At 42.2% G+C, this 20306-nt stretch overlaps 1 protein-coding gene across 1 annotated transcript; it reads left to right on the top strand.

The window, feature by feature from the left end:
• The first annotated feature begins 8021 nt into the window (after positions 1 to 8021).
• On the top strand, positions 8022 to 12372 carry LOC124069049 (serine/threonine-protein kinase pim-2-like). The gene is made up of 8 exons (XM_046407760.1): positions 8022 to 8041; positions 8743 to 9231; positions 9354 to 9448; positions 10465 to 10512; positions 10690 to 10911; positions 11294 to 11471; positions 11601 to 11774; positions 11869 to 12372. The coding sequence occupies exons 2-8, from the start codon at positions 8751 to 8753 to the stop codon at positions 11958 to 11960; spliced, it is 1290 nt and encodes a 429-aa protein (XP_046263716.1). The 5' UTR covers positions 8022 to 8041; positions 8743 to 8750; the 3' UTR covers positions 11961 to 12372.
• The last annotated feature ends 7934 nt before the right edge of the window (positions 12373 to 20306 follow it).

The raw sequence follows: 20306 nt of genomic DNA, 5'->3' as shown, positions 1-20306 counted from the left end.
ACAGACTGCAACAAGGCGACAGGTAGGCAGAAAGCCTGCACAAACAAAGAGAGCCAGAAAAACGACGTGAACTCTTCAACCCCGCAGGAGGCACCAGCAGGCCAATCGACACCAAGCATCGTGCCCTGACAAACACAAAATTCCTTCTAATTCTTGTCTTGACCACAAACTTTCCGAAGACACCAAACGCGTCAGGCTCCATTTCTGTCTAAGAGGATGCACGAGAAGCCAGAATAATAATGTAGAGGTGCAGCCCTGTCTGTTGGGTTTAAATATCATGTGCTGCAACAAGCAGATACAGAACACACACAGTGATGCTGACTTAAAACTTTAGAAGCACTTCTGCTTAAAGGGAAATGTGAGGCGAGAAAGAAGATGTTCCCACTCCGTCCCATTCGTTCATGAGTTTACAATGCGTTTGCTGTGTTCAAACACAGCAGTTTGACAGGTGAAACAGACTGAAACCAGAAACAGCAAGAAACAGAAAAACATGAGCATAGATGGAACAATGTGTACTAATCCACATAGACACATAGGATGCAGCGTGTGTGTAACATAGCTGTGTGTGGGGGGTTGGGTTGGGTTGGGTGGGGGGGGGTATTATTGTATAACAACAAGCTTACTCCCTATAGAACATGACAGAGTCTTCCTAAACTGTATAGGCTCAGTAACCTCAGTAAAAAAAAAAACCTTTATATAACAAGGCCTTGACCGCTCTGGAGCTGCACCCGCCTGCCTTGGACAAAAAAGATGCTCCTCTTGTAGATATTTCAGATAAGTGGGAAAATAACTCTAAAATTCATAGTTTCTAGGTTGCTGTAATCCCACATGGGAATGTTAAGGTTAAAAGGGTATAGTCTGAAACGCTATGGGATGCAATGAGTCCACTATACCCCCATCACTGATGAGTGATGAGCACTGTGAGCCCGTGCTGGAAAATGATTTTCGGAGTACTAGAGCCTAGTGGTTTTTCAGCAGGAGGGGTGTACCATCCCGACTGCGGCACCACCATAACAAAGAGACACGAATCCACGGACCTCTACAGGAGACAGAGATCCCCTCACACGCCCACTCTCCTCTGCCATTGTGATGGGAAACACCGTGCACATCAATGTCAAATTGCAAGTCCGCCATATGATAGCTAAATATAGGCCCATATCCATGCCACTGCAGCGTGAGACCTAAATAACGCTATAAATATGACATGAATTTCATCATTCATTTAGTAAGGCGCGAGAGTAGGGCGCAGCGCGAGGACACAGTAAACAACGACAACCACACGATGACACATCATAAGTCAGATATAAACTGTGAAATAGGTTATTCTACTCACCGTTTCGATGTGTCCCGTTTCTTCCGCTGAGTGTGTACGTGTTTACGTGAGTGTGACAGTCAGTCTGTGATGGTGAAAATCTCTCCACCTTTCACTGCTTGCAGAGCAGACTGGTGCCAGGACTCAGGCACAAGGCACGCCCCCTCCTCAGTCGGCTCAACCAATCAGGAACCGGAAGCAAAAAAAAAAGAGCCCTTTTTCCCTGAATCTTGCAGGCGTCAGGGCTGCTGTTGCCTTCACGTGCTGCCGTAAACATAAAACTTGGTTTATTGCTGGATTTGTAAAGCACATTGCTTTCAATCAAATGAGTAAATGCTACAAATGAAAATAAGTACATCCATGGGCCCAAGATTAAAAGGTTAAAAGACCAATACCGACCAAATCATCCATCCATCATCTATAATCACTTAGCCTTTGGAGGGTCTCGTCCAAAGCATTTAATATGGAAATTAAAAAAAATCACCTCAGCACAAGCTATCACAAAATTAATTATTAATTAATTCATTACATTGCATTGTAAATAGATAATTAATATTATTAGCCTCACCTGTCAGTGGTGTTAATGTTGTGGCTAATTGGTGAATGTACAATATATGCAAATAACAGAGGTAACACACCACTAACCTGAAGTGCAAATACAATAGACAACTGAACCCTAAGTAGCAGCTGTGGTAATGTAAAAGCAGTGCAAAAGGAGGTGTTGTTGTCAGGATAGTACACTCTGTTGGAAGTATAAGAAACGCTTTTGTGATTATGTTTAGAGCAGAAAATGGATCTGGATCTGGATCTTCTCATGCTTCACCTAAAAACAATCACACAAACTCACTCTAGGGGCAAAGTAGAGTAGCCAGTTAACCCAATGTGCATGTTATTGAGACTGTGGGAGAAAGCCGGAGTATCTGGAGTAAACTCTCACAGGCACAGGGAGAACATGCAAACTCCACACAGAAGGGGCCAGACCTGAACCTGAACTTGGATCCCACCATGCCAGCCCCACGGGATTACAGACATGCTCAAACCCAAACCACAACAAACAAAAATCAAAAGTTAGTGGTGATTTACAGAAAGAATTTCCCTTAAAATTGTTGGAATATCATCAGTCTGATGTCGCGTTCCAAGAGGTATTAAACTAAACACTCTGCGTTTATTGTTAATTTGCACACAGCATGAACAAATGCCACACACCACAGAATACATAGCTAAGCTAATTTAGAAAGCCTGTTGCTAAGGGTACCTTTAAAATACATAAAACTCAGTGTTAAAATGCATACCGCATAGCACAAGACACAAGTTAGAAACACTGCTACAACTGAAGTTCCATAAGCGCCATGCATTACCTTTTTGCCCCTTTAGTTTACCTGCCTTGTTTTCTTTTGGCTGTTGTGACAATAACAGTAGCTTGGTGTTGGACATGAGGACAGTGTGGCTGGAGAGTTGACTTGCTGCATGGCTGTCTGAGCTGCAGGCTGGTGAAGCTAGCTAGCCAGATGACTGACTGACTGTTGGAGAGGCAGAGGTTTCTATAGGATTATCTGGGATTATGGCTCCCATTTGATTTGGTGGGTTTGTTTGTAATCTCTCAAATATCACATACTGTCTACAGTACACACACACACACACACACACAAACAGACAACAACAAAGGCATGCTTCCAATGGCAAATGTCTATCTGTTCACATTTACAGAACATTCATCTTATCCTAGCGGCAGCTGATTGTAGACCTAAATTCTTTCTTTACCATAAAACTGCAAACTTATTTGATCAGTGCTCATTTCAGCGTTCACCTTAACACTCTTGATCCTCTTGGCCAGGATTTTTTCAGCACCTATTGATGTCTCTTCTCTTTATGAATCTGTACATCGCAGTGGTACACACTCAAGAGCACAAGAGCACAACTCCCAAGCAGGCAGGTTGAGTTAAAACATATTTACAGTGTCTGAGAGCAAAAAAGAGGCAAACAAAATAAGTGGAAAAGGCAGGCAAGCAAAGAAAATCCAAGTCAGGCAAATGTCCCAACAAGCAGGTAAGCACAGAGCAGGACGCTTACTTTGCATCAGGTACTCTCACTGAGATCAAGATCTCTTCTGCAAGACAGACCTGAGGGAAACAGCAGAGAAAAAGAAACATCACAAAGAATGCATTCAGGCCATTGTGACAGAGGTGAAGAAGTCCAGGAGGACACTGAAAAGCTAAGAAGAGAGAAAGACAGAGCGACAGTGGAAAAATAAGAGTAAATCTCAGATTGACTTTTAGTTATTGCTGAGAGTTCTGCAAAATAAAAGGCAGCAAAGCAGATGCTGCGATGGATTGATTGCTGATGACTGATTGATTGATTCATAAGTAATATTAATCGGCTTGCTAAGTCAGGCCTTGTGTTACAGCATTTGCTAGATGTTTCATCTGTGTCATTTGAAAACAAGCCTAATCTGACAGTTTTATTACGGAAACCAGGAATCTGTATTTACAACAAAACTTTGGCTGTGCAAAATTTCACAAAATAATCATTTCCATATAACATCGCTTTAATGCTGAAAGGAACATACAAGTTTCAGAGAAACATATGCTACCACCCAGATAATTTCTTCCTCAGAGATGTCCCTGCTTATTCCAGCAGGACAGTGCAGAGACACATTCTACTGCATAGCTTTAAGACAGGCCTGCCTTCATTGTGAACCTGTCTCCCACTGAAAATGTGTGGCACATTATGAAGAGCAAAATATCACAATGGACAATATATCAGGGAAAACTGGGAAGTAATTTGACTTTCCAAACCTCAGCAATTAGTGTCTTCAGTTCCATTTACAGAGTGTTGTTGAAAAGGGTAACGTGTCCCAACTTTATAAAGATGTTGTACACGTCAAATTCAGAATGAATGTGCACGTACAAGAAAATAAATAAATAAAAGTCTGGAAAAAAAATATTGGTTTATTGTTTTGAACATTTAATATCTTTGTGTGTAAAGGCTGAAAAGGGTTTGCAAAGTGTTTGATTCGACTTTAATTTATGTTTAAAAGATGTCTAAGGATGTGAAAGTTCTAAGAAACGTCAGGTGGCTTTCAGATTCAGATTACTTCTTTCTCCATAAGATTTACATACAATATAAAGATCTTTGTCACCGGCATATGGGACAACACACACCATACACACTAATTCATAACAGTTCACAGCAAAACAGATCAAATAAAGGCTCAATACAAATTCAAATCAGCCCCCTGGACTGATTAACTGAAAATGAACCAAGGCCTGTTATAATTGCAGTTGCAATGAGCTGCTTATGATCTGTTTTTCTTAACGTCTGCATCAGCTCAGGCAGCACCATGCTATCACCTCACAGCAAGGAGGTCTCGGGTTGGAAGCTTTCTGCGTGGAGTCGGTACCCCGCCTCTCGCCCAGTGTCAGCTGGGATATGCTGCAAAGGATAAGCACTGATAGATAATGGATGGATGGATGCAGCAGCTCTCAGTGACTCAAACCAGGGGGCGTGGCTGTTAATCCGTCATCTTCATCAGGTTCATGGAGAGGAAGAGTGAGGAGAAGCTGTCTCATACACAGACTGCGTCACTGCCTGTCCTCTGCTCCCATCAGCCCCTCTTCTGTTTCCTCCTTCCATCCCCTCATCTCTCCAGGGAAGCTGTGCAGTGTGTTTAAGTTAGGCCACATCGCAGATACATGAGAAGAGAGCCGTTCAAAAGGAATATTCCAGGTTCATTTCTTGACAGCTTGAAACTGCGCCTTGCCCGGAATGGGGCCGAGAGATGAAAACTCTTGTCTTGTAATTCTTTTCTCTTTCCTCACATCACAGAAGCACAGATATTAATCCTCACACCCCACTCACCACAAGTTTATCTATTTGCAAACCCTTCAGTATTAAACCAGACCAATGTTAGTACAGTTCTGTGTGCACAACTATGACATATTGCATGTAGATTATAACATGAATGCATTTATTCTTTTGACTACTGCTGACTAAATTCAGTTCACTTGTAGCTCAGGCAGTTTGCAAGCAGCATCACAATCAAAATACAGGTTAAACAAACCAGTGCACTTCACTTCATCCAGACAAAGAGGCTAATTCTCTTGTAGCCTGACATGATCTTGTCAAGAAGTGTCGGCGTTGCTGACGCAGAAAAATACTGAACCCCGATGCAGAGTCTAAAGGAGCAGGCAGGCGTAGTGGAGGTCCAAAAAACAATAGTCTTTATTTAGAAAACAAAACCTAACTTAAACAAGCTCACACTTACTATGACTCGGAAACTAACTGTGGGACAAAAACTCCTGGCATGGCATGGAAGAACAAGGCAAAAAAGCTCCTGGCATGATACAAAAGACATTCAACGCTTGGACAAAGGTGACTGGGAAGACAAGGACTAAATAGACATGGTAACGAGACACAGGTGACACACATCAGGAGGGAGAAAGCAATCAAGAAAACTAAAGCAAAGCTACAAGAAAACAGGACACACAGGGGAAGTGACGCTTTTCAAAATAAAACAGGACATGACAAAAACCTTTAACATAATACATGGAAGCACAAGACAACATGGAACATGACACATGGACAGAAATCAAAAGACAAAGCATAACAAAAACACCAGGCATGACAGAAAACCACCAGGCATGACAGATCTTCTGACGTCTTCTTCAACTTAGAGTTCTTAGTTCTTGACTGTCCTTAACATCTTGATCTAGTATGACTGTCCTAGTCTGCTCACCATCTTTCACACAACTGCTGTGCTGTGTTGTTTGTAACCCTCCCTTTCATGTATACAGAGCTGCACGTCTGTGTGTGCATACAAATCAAGTAAAGTGTGTTTGCTTCTTCTTTAAAATGTAACTGTTGTGAAACAATCAGAGGATAACTTTATTTCTCTGTCGTTCATGTTCCTCCCTTTCTTCATTTGCTGTATAGCTCACTTGACCACCGCTGCTCTCTTGAGCAGGACAGGCAGGTCCAAACGAGGCCTGAATCGTCCTCACTCTTGTGTTTTATGTTTGTGTGTGGATTTGAGTCTTCTCCCTTATATGATTATCAATCCATCCATTTTCTATACCGCTTATCCATCAGGGTCGCGGGGGAGCTGGAGCCTATCCCAGCTGACTACGGGCGAGAGGCGGGGTTCACCCTGGACTGGTCGCCAGTCAATCGCAGGGCCAACACACACAAAGACAGACAACCACACACTCTCACACTCACACCTAGGGGCAAGTTAGAGTAGCCAGTTAACCTAATGTGCATGTTTTTGGTATTGTGGGAGGAAGCCGGAGTACCCGGAGAAAACCCACGCAGGCACAGGGAGAACATGCAAACTCCACATAGAAGGGCCCAGACCGGGATTCGAACCTGGAACCCTCTTGCTATGAGGCGACAGTGCTAACCACTGCACCACCGTGCCGCCCCTTATATGATTATAGATATTATATATCTTCAGGCTCTGGATTGTTGACCAGGAAAGAAACAATCAATCTGAAGACTTCCCCTTCCACTCTGGGAAATTGTGATTGAGTTGGCTTTCTGGATGCCTGCTTACCAACTCTGAATTCCTATGTGAATTTTCTCTTGCATTTGTATCCTGGTTATTGTTCAACATGGAATAATGGGAGTCTATAGCACATTCATGTCCGCAGTTTTTAGTTTTAGTTTTATTTTATTTGTTTGTCTTGGCAAATGGATCTTAACTAAATAGGACAGTGTAGTGCAGTGGTAACTTAGACGCGGACTTCGACTTAGCATAAATCAGCAGTCTTCTGTTCGTCTGAAGAGATGAAAACATCAGATGTGTTTGTGTGTGTGTGTGTGTGTGCGTGTCTGTAAACTATAGCTTGATTTCTATTGAAAACATGTTGCATTCAGCCACTGAGAACTCTCCCTGTGCTCCGATGGCTAGTCCAGTACTGCTACTATAATATGCAAATCCACAATGCCAGCATCATATGTCTGGATATATTTCCAACAGTATTAGAATTATGTCAAAATATGATTAGGCATAGACATCAGCCAGTAGCCCCCAGCCAGTAACAGTGTGCAGGGTGTGAGGTCAGACTGTAGGCTATAGGCCCTATCTGTCTCATGGCTGTATAAAGAGCTGCAGGTCTGTGTGTCTGATTGGTGTGTGAATTCACTTAAAACACAGCAATGTGGTTTATTTGTGCTGTAGAACACAAATACATGAAATAATCAGAAAATAATATTTCATTTATCTGATTTACTGCTTTGTCGTGACTAACACCACTGTACACTTTAAATATGAAATGTCTGTCATCATGAGAGGACCAGTGAGTGTGGTGGATAACAGCAGGTAACTGAGGTTAATCATTACTGTGGTGGGGGGAGAAAGATGGCACAGTCTGTGTGGGACTGAATTAATCACCTGACCTCTGAAAAATATCTATGAATATAATATTATATATATATATAAAGTCAAATAGTTAAATAGTTTAAAAAAAAAAATCTTGTGTGATGGAACTTCAGAATGCTAGTTTGCACACTCTTGGTTCTTTACCTTTCATCTGACTTTGATGTGTCATCACATTCTGAACAGAACAGTGTGCTCTCCAACAGATCTGAGATTCACTCGGTATCAGTACACACTCTCCAGGTTATCTGCACGTGTTTACAGTACAACTCGTCTGAAACTTCCATTAATTCGACGATTTCTCCTGAGTTCACCCAACATTTTGATGAATCTGACCTCCAGAACAGATTCAGGTAGGTGCAAAGTGTTTCCAGTTACAGCTCATAGTCTGTAGTCTTCGGGCAATCGTGGATCAGCGGTTAGGGTGTCGGACCCGTAACCAGTGGATCGCTGGTTCGATTCCCCGTCCCGGTGTCCATGGCTGAGGTACCCTTGAGCAAGGTACCTAATCCCCACTGCTCCCCGGGCGCTGCACGTGGTCGCCCACTGCCCCGGGTTTGCTGTGTGTGTGTGCATGTCACTTGGGTGGGATAAATGCAGAGAACAAATTTCGTTGGAGTGAGTTCCCTCCAATGACAAAATATGTCACTTTAATCTTTAATCTTTAGTTGGTCTTTGTAGTCCAGTGTGACACCAGCGTCATTTTAGGCAAAACCTTGTAGGCTTACTTCTCAGATAAGTTTCAATATAAGGTCTGTTTTTGTAGCAGAGAGTTTCTTTTGGTTTTGTTCAAAGTACAAACCTTTTCAGACATGAGATCTTTAAATTCATCTATCTGTCCAAGTAGGTGAATGGGGTTTGAATTAAATCCATAATATGCTTATTTCCTTTCTGGCCAATACTGACGTAATCTGTCACATCCATCACAAATGAAGTTTATTCTATGATCCTTATGTTGAGTCAGTCTGAGTACATGACCATCGCAGTTCATGTTTAAGTCGCTGCTTTATTTTTAAAACGTACTGCAGTCAAAACAGATTATTTCTCATTTTAGAGAACAACATGCAGGCAGATCGTGAGATGAGTGTTGTTGCGGGGTCACCCAGGACAGGTGACAACTGTAGCAATGTTCACGAGGATGTCAGCGTGAGAAAGAGGAGGGCTAGTGATGATGGCAGGATGCCCGACAAAAGGATGAGGTGCAGTAACCTCACCAACCCTTCTGAACACAGTGATGTGTCAGTAAGGCCACCTGAAAAGAAGAGAAGGTGTAGCATCAGAAACAGCTCCAACTCTGACCCCAGTGTAATAGCTGTGGTGGAGCCCAAAACAGAAACAAACAAGAGAAAGGCCAGCGACGATGATGAGGCACCTGAGAAGAAAACCAGTCGTAGTGACAGCGGGGTGTCCTGGTTCCCTCTGCTCAGTGATACTGAATCCTCCTCTTCATCAGCAGAAGGAGACATCACCTACAACACCAGCAACGCCTCATCCGAGGAGGAGAGAATCTTTGAGTTGGCCTCCTCACTAAACGCAAGCAGAGGTAAGCAGACAGTGGGGAACAAAATGACAGAACAACAATAGGAGTGAAAGTATTCATGTGAAAAGTAAGTAAAGAAAATAAGTAAAGAATTCAGAAGAAAATGTCTGTCTGTGTGTTTTCAGCTGATTTCGTGAACAAGTACTGCGAGTTGGATCCGATCGGCAAGGGAGGCTTCGGCTCAGTGCGCGCTGGCTTCCGTAAAGCAGACCATCAACCAGTAAGTCTTACAAACACACGCTCACACACACTGCAACATTCACTGATCCTCAGGATGTATCAGCTATAGACAGTGTACTGTACGTGCTGAGCTGAGTTTCCCAGTCTAAAAAATGGGCACACTCCACTTGATGACAAAAGTCCATCTGTATGTAATCTTAAGAGAAAAGGACCATGCTGCTTACTTGATGAATTACTGTATTACTTCATGGCTTCATGGTCTCAATTGCAAGGTCCAGGTCTTATCAATACAACATGCTCAGTATGTAAGCTGTAGTCCCATTTACCTGAAATAGACGATAAAGTGTAGTTTTGTCCCTTAATGTCTGGGTTTTGGTTAAATCTGCTTTCACTAGCCAGACATCCACTAACTGCTAATTAAAACTAATTCATTTCTGGGGAAAATACAAAATGACATGAAATGCAGGAGATGCTTTCTTTCTTTGATTCTGGCTCTCCATTGACTCAATGAGCTTCGGGGAGCCGCACTAGTCAGCTTCTCTGTGCTTCTTCTGCCGTGTGCCAGACAGACTCTGAGTGAGGAACACACTCGTCTCGCATAATCACACTTACTTTTACACTGAGTTGTATCTCTGTGGTACCTCTGCAAAAAGGGTCACACTCTGTGGTTAGCTTGCCTGCTTTCAGCCCAAGCTAGCTTGAGTTTTAGCTCATCCTCCTCCTCCTGCTTAAACAGTTTTTAAATTTGTTCAGTCGCAGTAACTTTTAATGACGTGACTAAACTTAATTTACATTTGACTCTGAGGAGCAGGTGTTCCCACACTGAGCTTTGTTTCTCTGTGCATCACTTTTTTATGCCAGATGATAATATAGCAGAGTGTGTGTGTGTGTGTGTGTGTGTGTGTGTGTGTGTGTGTGTGGCGGGGAGGACCTGTACACCTACATGTGTAATTGGTCACTTCTCTTTGGCTAACCAAGATTGCGCTCTGCAAACCAATGTGTGATGTCATGGTGGGTTTACACACAAACTAAACCATTTGAATTTCTGTCTTGCAGGTTGCCATCAAGCACATTCCCATCAGGGCTGTGAGATTAGAAAAAGTTGTAAGTAATTTGATCAGATGATGAACACCAGCTGACGTATTTAAAACAAAATGTGAACGTTAAATGTGTCTTTGCTATACTGTGAATGAGCTGCACATGTTTTATCTCTGTGTCTGAAACATTCGGTGTTGGAATTTATTACAAGTCATTGGCATGTAAGCATTTTTTTTTCTTTAGAAATGCAATGGGAAGGTGTTCAACATCGTTCTGGAGGTGGCGCTCATGCTGAAAGCCACAGGTCTACCAGGATCCATTGGACAATCCACTGCTGTGTCTCTTCTGGACTGGTATGATCTGGGCCACGAGATAATACTGATCATGGAAAGACCGGAGAACTGCATGGACCTCCTTAGCTACCTAAAATCTCGCGGAGGTTACCTGGATGAACATGAGGCAAAGGTATGGACGCTGGGCGGAGAATATTTCTGTATGGGTGTGTGTGTGTGTGTGTGTGTGCTGCCAAACTCCAGACTTGATAAAACGTCATGAGTGTCCACTAAACATTTTTTTCTGCACACCTGCCATCAGCTCGTTTGATTTGGTTTAAACACTACAAGAGCAGCAATCCACTGATTTCAGTGATTCCATTCAAATGAAATGATTTTCTTAATGAGAATTTTATCCATTTATTTATTAAATGTTTGTTTAACTGGGTCTTTACAAGAAGATCAAAGTTCGTAAAGACAACTAATACAGAACTTACATTGCTGCCATATTTTTCATTGTGTTGTTCAAGAGATACATTTTTCCTGACCTTCTCTTCTCATTCTGTCTCTCTCAGATGATCCTGAGACAGCTGGTGGACGCAGCCATCGACATGCACTCAAAGGGTGTCTTTCACCGGGACATAAAGTTACAGAACGTCCTGGTGCAGTTGAACGGTGGAGAACCCAAAGTGCGTATCATCGACTTCGGCTGTGGCAGCTTCTCCACTGAGACGCCTTTCACTACTTTTTGTGGTATGATATCTGGCTTGTGCTCTTCAGTCATTTGCCAATCTCTGAAATAATGATTTTCATGTTTAAACAAAGATTCTCATCATCCCTTCCTGTCTTTTCCCTCCATTGCTCTGCTGATGTGTGTACTAGGTACCCGTGCATACTTCCCTCCCGAGTGGTTTGACTGTGAGAAATACAGGGCCTGTCCCACCACTGTCTGGCAGCTTGGAGCGCTATTTTATACATTGCTGTGTGGACATAGGACCTTTACCACCATGAGCTTCATGACCAACCACGTTCAGTTCGACAGAGCACTGTCCAATGGTGAGAAACACACGGACAACACCAGATCTTTCATCTTTTTTCACTGGATCACTTTCCACTAAAACCTTTCATCCCATTTTTTCTCGTTTCCCAGAGGTCAAGATCTTGGTGTATATGTGTCTGACCAGAGACCCTGAGTTGCGAGCCACTCTGAAGGAGCTACAGATGCGCTCTGCGCTCAACTAAGTATCCGCAAATCCAAGTCAAGTCAACTTTGATTTTACGGTACTGAAAAACTCGTAATGGACTGTTCAATTTGTCATGTGCAACCTCAACTGTCAAATAAAGTAAGAAGCTTCTCCATCACTGATTGTAATTTTTGAAGAGCACTATTTTCACTGCAGTCTAAAATCATCACATTTGTGACCTGAGTCTGACTCAGTTTCAAGTTATGTGACCTGAGGGCACATCTCTGAAGAACACTGTATCTGATGTTGTACTGTACTGCAAATAAATGAATCATCATTTGACCTGCTGCAATGGTCTGAATTTTCCCCAAAATATTCAGGTAAAACATCAGTGCTTTAAGGTGATGAATGGTATACAGATGACTCATTTGTGGGATGCTTACATTTACATGTAGGACTTGCAAAATACAAAAATTGCAAAGAACAGGACACTGCTTGATGATTTTTACAATTTCTAAATCTGATTTCTTTTACTCATGCAAAAACAAAAATGCATTGTCAGCACTGCTTGCTCAGCATATCTAAAGTATGTGAAGAAACACACGTCTTGAGAGACAAATGGGACAAGTATGACCTTACAGGTTCCTAATTCAAAGTGTTTCTGATGGAAAGTGACTGAATGTCAGCAAAAATTCTAAATTACCAACAGAACAAGTGTGACAACACTGAATCACTGAATCCAGAGGAACATTTCTGTTCCAACTAGCCCCCAGGATAGTGGAACAGAACCACATTTCTTCTGTGTATGTTCACATGTTAAAAATATCAGTTATATTCTAATAATGCTCTTCCAGGCTTTATGACCTGGCCTGAAAATACAGACAAATTACAGTAACTCAACCCAGACGCAACCTGCATCTAAGTGCTTTTTATGCCTACCATAATACATGTGCAATGTCTAGAAGTGATAAATGCAAGCACAGGCGTCGACGTGGGGAGACAAATGGGATATGTGTCCCGGGGCCCCAAGCACGAGGGGGCCGGAGGCTTTTGTAAAGTTTTGAATATATAAACATATAAATATGTCAATTGTAAACGTAATTAACATTAAATGTTCAATAATAAGGGTACTTTCATCAAATTAGGATTGTTTGAGACTGCCTGCACCACCCTTGCAAAAATTCAATATGGTTCATGGTGAAATGTATCTAAGCAACTCACATACAGCACTCTGAGATATGAGATCTGAGCTGCAGCAGCATGTCTCTTTCAACGATCAAGTCAGGCTACCAGAAGAGAAAGGAGAGAGGAGAGAAAGAAAGAAGGCACAAAGTATTACTAAGTTTTTTACAAGGAAAGGTTTGTTCAGTCCTTAACGTTATAGCACATGATGAAAACGAAATACCATGGTTTACACACACTGCTTTGAACCCAGACAATTAAACACATCCAAGCTTTCAATAATCAACCATAGGCAAACCTTAGGTGAAGACTAAATAGTCTGCTATTTTAAACTTCCATTTGTAGCTATTGCAGTTAGTGTAGCCATTTCCTGTGTGGCGTTTAGCACAGCCTGTTGGCAGGCGCACATTTGTCCTCCTTTTTGGAGTTTAGCTGGAAAAGCATCATAACATCCACTGCTGTGATTAGACATCCTTGTCTGCCTCTTAAAAGACGCTTGGATGAAATTTCTTAATTTCCCGGGACTCTGCTCAACTAGAGCAGTAGAGAAGCCTATCTTCATGGCTCTGTGTTGAATTACAGCTGATTCGACGCGTCTTTTGCAATAGCATTTATTTTGCTAATCACTCTCTAGCCTCTTCATAGACCACTGATTTTTTTATAGAACACTTTTTATGACATAATTTCAGCTTATGTACGGACACTTTATTTATTTATATGAAGGGGGGGGGGTCAATGAAGTGTCCTTTTCTTTGGTATTGTGGAAATGGTCACCCTAATTGCAGTAATAACCTACTCATTTGCTTAGCACATTGATGCTGATAATAATTTTAAAATCCAAGTTAATGACATTAGTAACCTAACACACAATTCAGCAAATGTCCATTTCAGAAACAGTGGCAGAAAGTGGACCATCATCCTCTACTGCAGATTTGAGTGGAAGTGAACTTAGTCTACACAGTTCATATTTGAAGTAAACTTCGTTTTAAGAATAATCTGTAGGGTGCATTTTATTTTGATATTAGGCTATATTATGAAACTAATATTGTTATACTTAATGCTCGTAGAGGGATCTTACCTAGATATAGAGGCAACAGAGCAGACTGGAAGTGAGACAGAGGAAGACAGTGAATGTGAAGTTTGCTCACAGCACAGTGAAGATGAAGAGAGGGCAGAGGAGGAAGAAAAGGGAAATAATCAGGAGGACAGTACAGAAGAAGACTTGTCAGAGGATCCAGGCATATGGCCAGAAAAACTTACATTCAAGATTCAAGATTCAAGAGTCTTTATTGTCATTATGCAAGCATAACGAAATTTTGTGCAGATACTCAGCTTAAAAACACACACATAAATAGTCAGAGAAAATTAAAATTGCACACTTAAGAAAAAATATAAAAATATAAAAATATAAAATACAAAATGAGGTAGATAAAAACAAAGTGCACTTAGTGCCAGTCTGTGGTATGCTGTGTGTGTGTGTATGTGGCTAGACGAGGGAGGGTGTATGTGTGGAGTCCTGTAGGGGGGTGGGACGTGAGTGTTTCACTGTAGGGGGTTATTGCTTTAACAGCTCTGGGGAAGAAGCTGTCCCTGAGTCTGTTGGTGCTGGTTTTAATGTTCCTGTACCGCTTTCCTGATGGAAACAGTACAAACAGTTCGTTGCATAGACAGAGGGACACAACAGTGCGTAGACTGGCAGGAAGAGATGCTGTAGAACAAAGAAATAAAATGAAAGATATGGAAGAAAAACCATTCCCCTCATATCTCCAAATTGTGAAATCTGCTAATGGCCAAGCAAAGATCCAAAGAGATTGGCTAATCTATAGTGAGTGTGCAGAGGCACTCTACTGCACCCCATGCATGCTTTTTTCCCACGAGTTAATAAAGCCATCCAAAAGTGCTTTAAATGGCAAAGAAAAAAATTAGCACAGATCAAATGGCACAATAAACAATGTTACGTGAAATGGAAAATCCTTCAGCACACACTTCAGCAGCAACTGGAGTTGACACCTTCAAAGACAACTACAGACAGAAATAGAGAATAGAATAGGATGATTCTAGAGAGACTTTTGGATGTTACCCTTCATTTGGCATCAAGAAACCTTGCATTCAAGGGGAAAACCTTAAATTTAGATGATGTCCATAATGGAAATTTTCTTGGCACTTTAGAGTTGCTATTGCATTATGATCCTTTTTTACATGAGCACTTGGAGAAAATAAGTTAGAATAAAGAAGGAACCGGGTTGACGCACTATCTGAGTCCTGAAACTGAACAAAACGTGTTCATTGATCTCTGTGGCAAAAGAGTGCTGAAAACTATCCTGACAGAAAGAGATGCTACTCCGTGATATGTGACTCAACACCAGACGTCTCCCACACTGAACAGAATGTAATTTTGTCAAGATACGTACACCAAGATGTAGAAAGTGGTGTGTGATAGATAGCAGGGAGATTCTGTCAAATGAAAGATTTCTTTAAGAAGACAGGCAGAAAATTTTTAAAATGATTCAGGCACTATTAAAAGACAGTGTTATACCATTAGAGGACTGTAGAGGGCAAGGTAATGACAATGGAGCCAATATGTCAGGAAAAGTGAAAGGTGTGCAAGCTCAGATGTTGCATGCAAACCCAACTGCTCTGTACCCTGTGCATCTCACACTCTCAATCTAGTAGGTGGTGTACATGCAGCTGAGTCATGTAATGAGGTCTCTACATTTTTTTGGTAGTGTTCCATCCATTCATTTTCTTCCGCTTTATCCAAGACCGGGTCGCAGGGGCAGCAGTTTGAGCAGGGATGCCCAAAGTTCATGATCATAAGTGAGGGTAGGAACGTAAATCGACTGGTAAATCGAGATCCTCGCCTTTTCGCTCAGCTCCTTCTTCACCACGATGGATCGATACATCGTCCCACATTACTGCTGTCACTGCATCAATCCATCTGTCAATCTCACGCTTCCATCTTCCCTCACTTGTGAACAAGACCCCAATATACTTGAACCCCTTTACTTGAGGCAGGAACTCTTCTCTAATGCACTGGGAACAGGTCTGACTGACTGCTGGCGATGTGAACCAGACTCCTGCTCTGGAGACTGCACGACCCTTAGCAAAGAGCTCCACACCCCATACTCCTGCCCACCTCCCACTGGATGCCGCAGGGAACACAGTCGAATGCCTTCTCCAAGCCCACAAAAGAAGAATCAAAAATAATCACATATAATAAACACACATGCAACACCCAGCAAATTACATGCAGTGAAAAACACAGGAGCAGTGGACTGCCACTGTCAGGCACCCGGGGAGCAAACTGGGGGTTAAGTACCTTGCTCAAGGCACATCAGCTGGCTAATGGAGGGGGGGCATTTTCTCATTAATCACTCCACCACACCCAAATTTTTCCTGCCCATCCGGTGGGGGAATCAAACCAGCGACCCTTCAATCACAAGCCACCTCTCCAACCTCTAGGCCGCGGCTTGAAATTGTCTCTAGGTGCTTTACAGAAACCGAGAGCCTGAACCCCCAAGCAAGCAGACAGTGGCAAGGAAAAACTCTCTTTTAACAGGAAGAAACCTTGAGCAGGACCCGACTCACAAGGGAGAACCATCCTGCTGATAGTCGGCTGGATGAAGGAGAAGAAGAAGAGGTAGACAGGACAGAGAGGATGAAAGAGAGAGAGACAGAAACATACATGCAATAAACATCATTCAATACAAAGGACAAACATGACAGCTTGTTATAATTGGAATTCTGAAGACTATGTGTTGTTGATATGATATGCTGTTCACATTAGTTATAATAGCACTACATAGAAGAACAACATGGGCAGATGTTGACAGTAGACACTGGGTTTATCAGAGGGCCGGATGAAGGTCAGCATGTAGATCTGGACCCAGAGAGACCTGCAGAACGATACAGAGAGAGAGAGAGGGAGGGAGAGACACAAAACTACGAGGAAAACTGGACACAGGGAAGGGAAGAAGAAGAATGCATGTTTTTATTTTTAGAAAATGATAGTTGGTTGTGCTGTAGAGATTTTAATACATCAGCTGAGTATTTTTCAAGAGGATCCCCAGAATTAGAAGATCTTCTTGCTCTGGGGAGTAACCATTCTGCTAATGCTACTGCTAGGTCACGCCAGCAGCCAGATAACAAACCAGGAGCTGCAAGTAAGCAATAATAGAAACAAATGCATGTCCATGAGCCCGCAGGTTAAATACTGCTCTTTTGGCATAACTCTTCATGTCTCATCCAGACGAAGAAGGTTTCCTTATGCTGTGTTTATGTGGTGCTACCAACATTGTATACATGCATTTCAGAAAAAATGGTCTGGTTATGATGGGCACCACGTCTATATGTGAGAGCTGGCCGGGATTTAGGCCACACAGACCATTTGATGCAGTTGAAAGCATTTTTTAGTCTGCACCAATCCAGAGGAGTTTTTAACCATCTGACGACCTACATAAGGAGGGAACCCCTGCGGAGCCGTGGCTTAGCTGAGGGATTGACACACTGATACACTGGATGTACCCACTCATTCACACACACACACACACACACACACACACACACACGTTTACACTTGTTCACAGCGATTATATGCAAGCAAGAGGCAGGGAACACACACAATTACACATTCCTGTGCTAATGCTACTTTTCTGAGTACATGCTAACGGTTATCATGAAATTCCAATATCTAGTTAAAGGGTTGAGCATGTAAATGACTGGTAGCACGGAAGAGTTGGGGGGTGGGGAGAACGAGGGCTGTGCGAGAGGAGATTTAGAAGAGAGAGTTTTAAGGTTGCATGGGGATTTGGGGCGAGGCTGCATGGGGGGTGTCTGGGTTAGAGGGGTAGAAAGTGGGGGAGAAGGGAATGAAGACAGTGAAGCATGGGTGAGGAAGGGGTGAGGCAAGCAGCAAGAATGATACTGTGGTGATGGAGGGTGGAGATGTGGTGTCTTAAACATAAGATTGCTCAGAATTGAAACATTTGTGCTGTATTTGACAGTAGTCTTCCATTGTCTCTGATGTCACTGCGGCATCTAATACATGCATGCACAAAGACACAACCACAACATAACCTCTGCGCTGTGTTTGTCGATCTTGTAAAGTACAAAAGGTCATGTCAGCTTCTAATGCTCCGGAAGATTCTTCCTTACAAAGAAAAGAGAGGCTAATATAAACTGTCACGATAGGTCAGCGTTGCTGACGCAGAAATTAGCTGAACCCCGATGCAGAGTCAAAAAGGAGAAGGCAGGCAGGCAGATCCAAGCAAAAGTCTTATTAAGTCTAATTAAACTAAGCTAAACACAAAAAACTCACTTACTCTGGCAAAAACAAGGCATGGCATGGCAAGGCAAAACCAACAAAACGTTCCTGGCATGGCATGGCATGGCATGGCATGGCATGGCATGGCATGGCATGGCATGGCATGGCATGGCATGGCATGGCATGGGGGGGGGGGGAATGCAGACGCTCAGACCAAGGTGACTGGGAAGACAAGGACTAAATAGACAAGACAACGAGACACAGGTGACACACATCAGGAGGGAGAAAGCAATCAGGAAAACTAAAAGCAAAGCTACATGAATACAGGACACACAGGGGAAAAGACACTTTCAAAATAAAACAGGACATGACAAAAACCTTGAACACAATACATGGAAGCACAAGACAAACATGGAACATGGCACATGGACAGAAATCAAAAGACAAAGCATAACCAAAAAACACCAGGCATGACACTAACATAATTCATATGGCATATGCATCACTAGAATGAACTCTTAGTGACTTCATACCGCTTTTTATGACCATGAATGTCATGTTGATAGCATTGTTGAATCCACCATGCATGTTTTATTGAAAACCTGAATGACTTCAGCTGATTATGACAGGGATAAAAGAGGAAAAAGTCTTGGTATTTTGCAGCTTTGTGGTAGCTCAGTAGTGTTTTGACTTGCCAAGCATAGAAAATATGAAAGAAGAGTAAAGAAAACAAAAGGAGCTGGGAAGATAATTTTTTAAAAATATTATTATAATTACTCAATTCATTTTTTTTTCATTTGTCTTCAATAGGATTTGATATAAGTCACTGCTCTGAACATGACTTCCCAAAGGTTAATGCCAGTCTGGAAAGATGGGAGGCTATTTCTGCTTTTTAGGCAGAGAATTAAGGTATTCATTTTAAATCTAATTTCCTCACTGTCAGTTGTGCATAACAACAACACAGATTCTAACACTGTGACACACTGTGGACGGACACCACCACCCAGTGGACTAACAGTAATTTGCAGCTTTAAAATGAACTTAATCTCATCTGCTTTTTTAATAAATTCAGTTATGCTGAAAATATAACGTGCATTTTGCAAGCTACGCAGTCACCCTGCATAACACGTTCTCTTTCATTTTTGTACAACTAGCTCGTAATATATTCACTTAGCCTTGTCGTGCACAGTGAGTGCACATCTAGAGTATAAGCGGGTAGGCAGATACATAGGTCCAAGCATTCATTCACGTCTTTCTGTGTAGTTTGCATGTTCTCCTTGTGTTGTCATGGATTTCCCGCAAGAGCTCCAGTTTCACCCATGAACAACTGTCAGCGCAAAAACTAAGGCATTGACTTACAAATGCAGTTAGTCCCAAAGGCTGTCCACTCCTAATGCTTTAATGGGTTACATGTAAATGGGCTGAATTTCATGATGCACTAACTCACACACACATTCCTTTCATCATTCCATTCATTCTGGTTTCCTCTTTCACCTCGATGTTTGTATGAGTAAGCCCCTGGGCTGGGTGATGCACGCTTTGTTGTTGAATTAGTTGTTGCTCTCTGATTTTCAGCACTTTTTTACTTTATCCAAGTAGCGAGCACACATGCACACACACACACACACACACAAACGGTGTGTGAGTGTGACAAATGTAAAAATTTCCTCCTAGATGGGACAAGGAAATGCATGAGTGTGCCTGTCATTGTCTGACCAACAATCACAGTTGAGTGAAAGAAAGGGAACATTACGACGGACATCAATATACCTAACTGACTGTTAAAATAAACATAGGAAATGATGCTTTTGTTTTTATGCATGTGATGGTTGACAAAGAAAGCTTTTAGCCAGATAAACTTTACAGTTCTGAACTATCTGTATCTGAGTATCTATGTCTGTGTATGAACACTCACATCACTGAATGTTCATGAGACACAGTATGAACACAAAAATCATT

Source organism: Scatophagus argus, chromosome 13, assembly GCF_020382885.2.
Source record: "Scatophagus argus isolate fScaArg1 chromosome 13, fScaArg1.pri, whole genome shotgun sequence".
Lineage (NCBI taxonomy): Eukaryota > Metazoa > Chordata > Actinopteri > Scatophagidae > Scatophagus > Scatophagus argus.
Note: the sequence above shows the minus strand (reverse complement) of the source record. Positions and strands in the feature narration are given on the sequence as shown.

What these genes read in the sequence shown, in the direction of transcription:
- LOC124069049 (XM_046407760.1), top strand. Translation starts at nt 8,751, where the DNA reads ATGCAGGCAGATCGTGAGATGAGTGTTGTTGCGGGGTCACCCAGGACA. An exon ending in GTAAAGCAGACCATCAACCA is followed by an intron (nt 9,449 to 10,464) that starts GTAAGTCTTACA and finishes TCTGTCTTGCAG; the next exon opens with GTTGCCATCAAGCACATTCC. An exon ending in CGACAGAGCACTGTCCAATG is followed by an intron (nt 11,775 to 11,868) that starts GTGAGAAACACA and finishes CTCGTTTCCCAG; the next exon opens with AGGTCAAGATCTTGGTGTAT.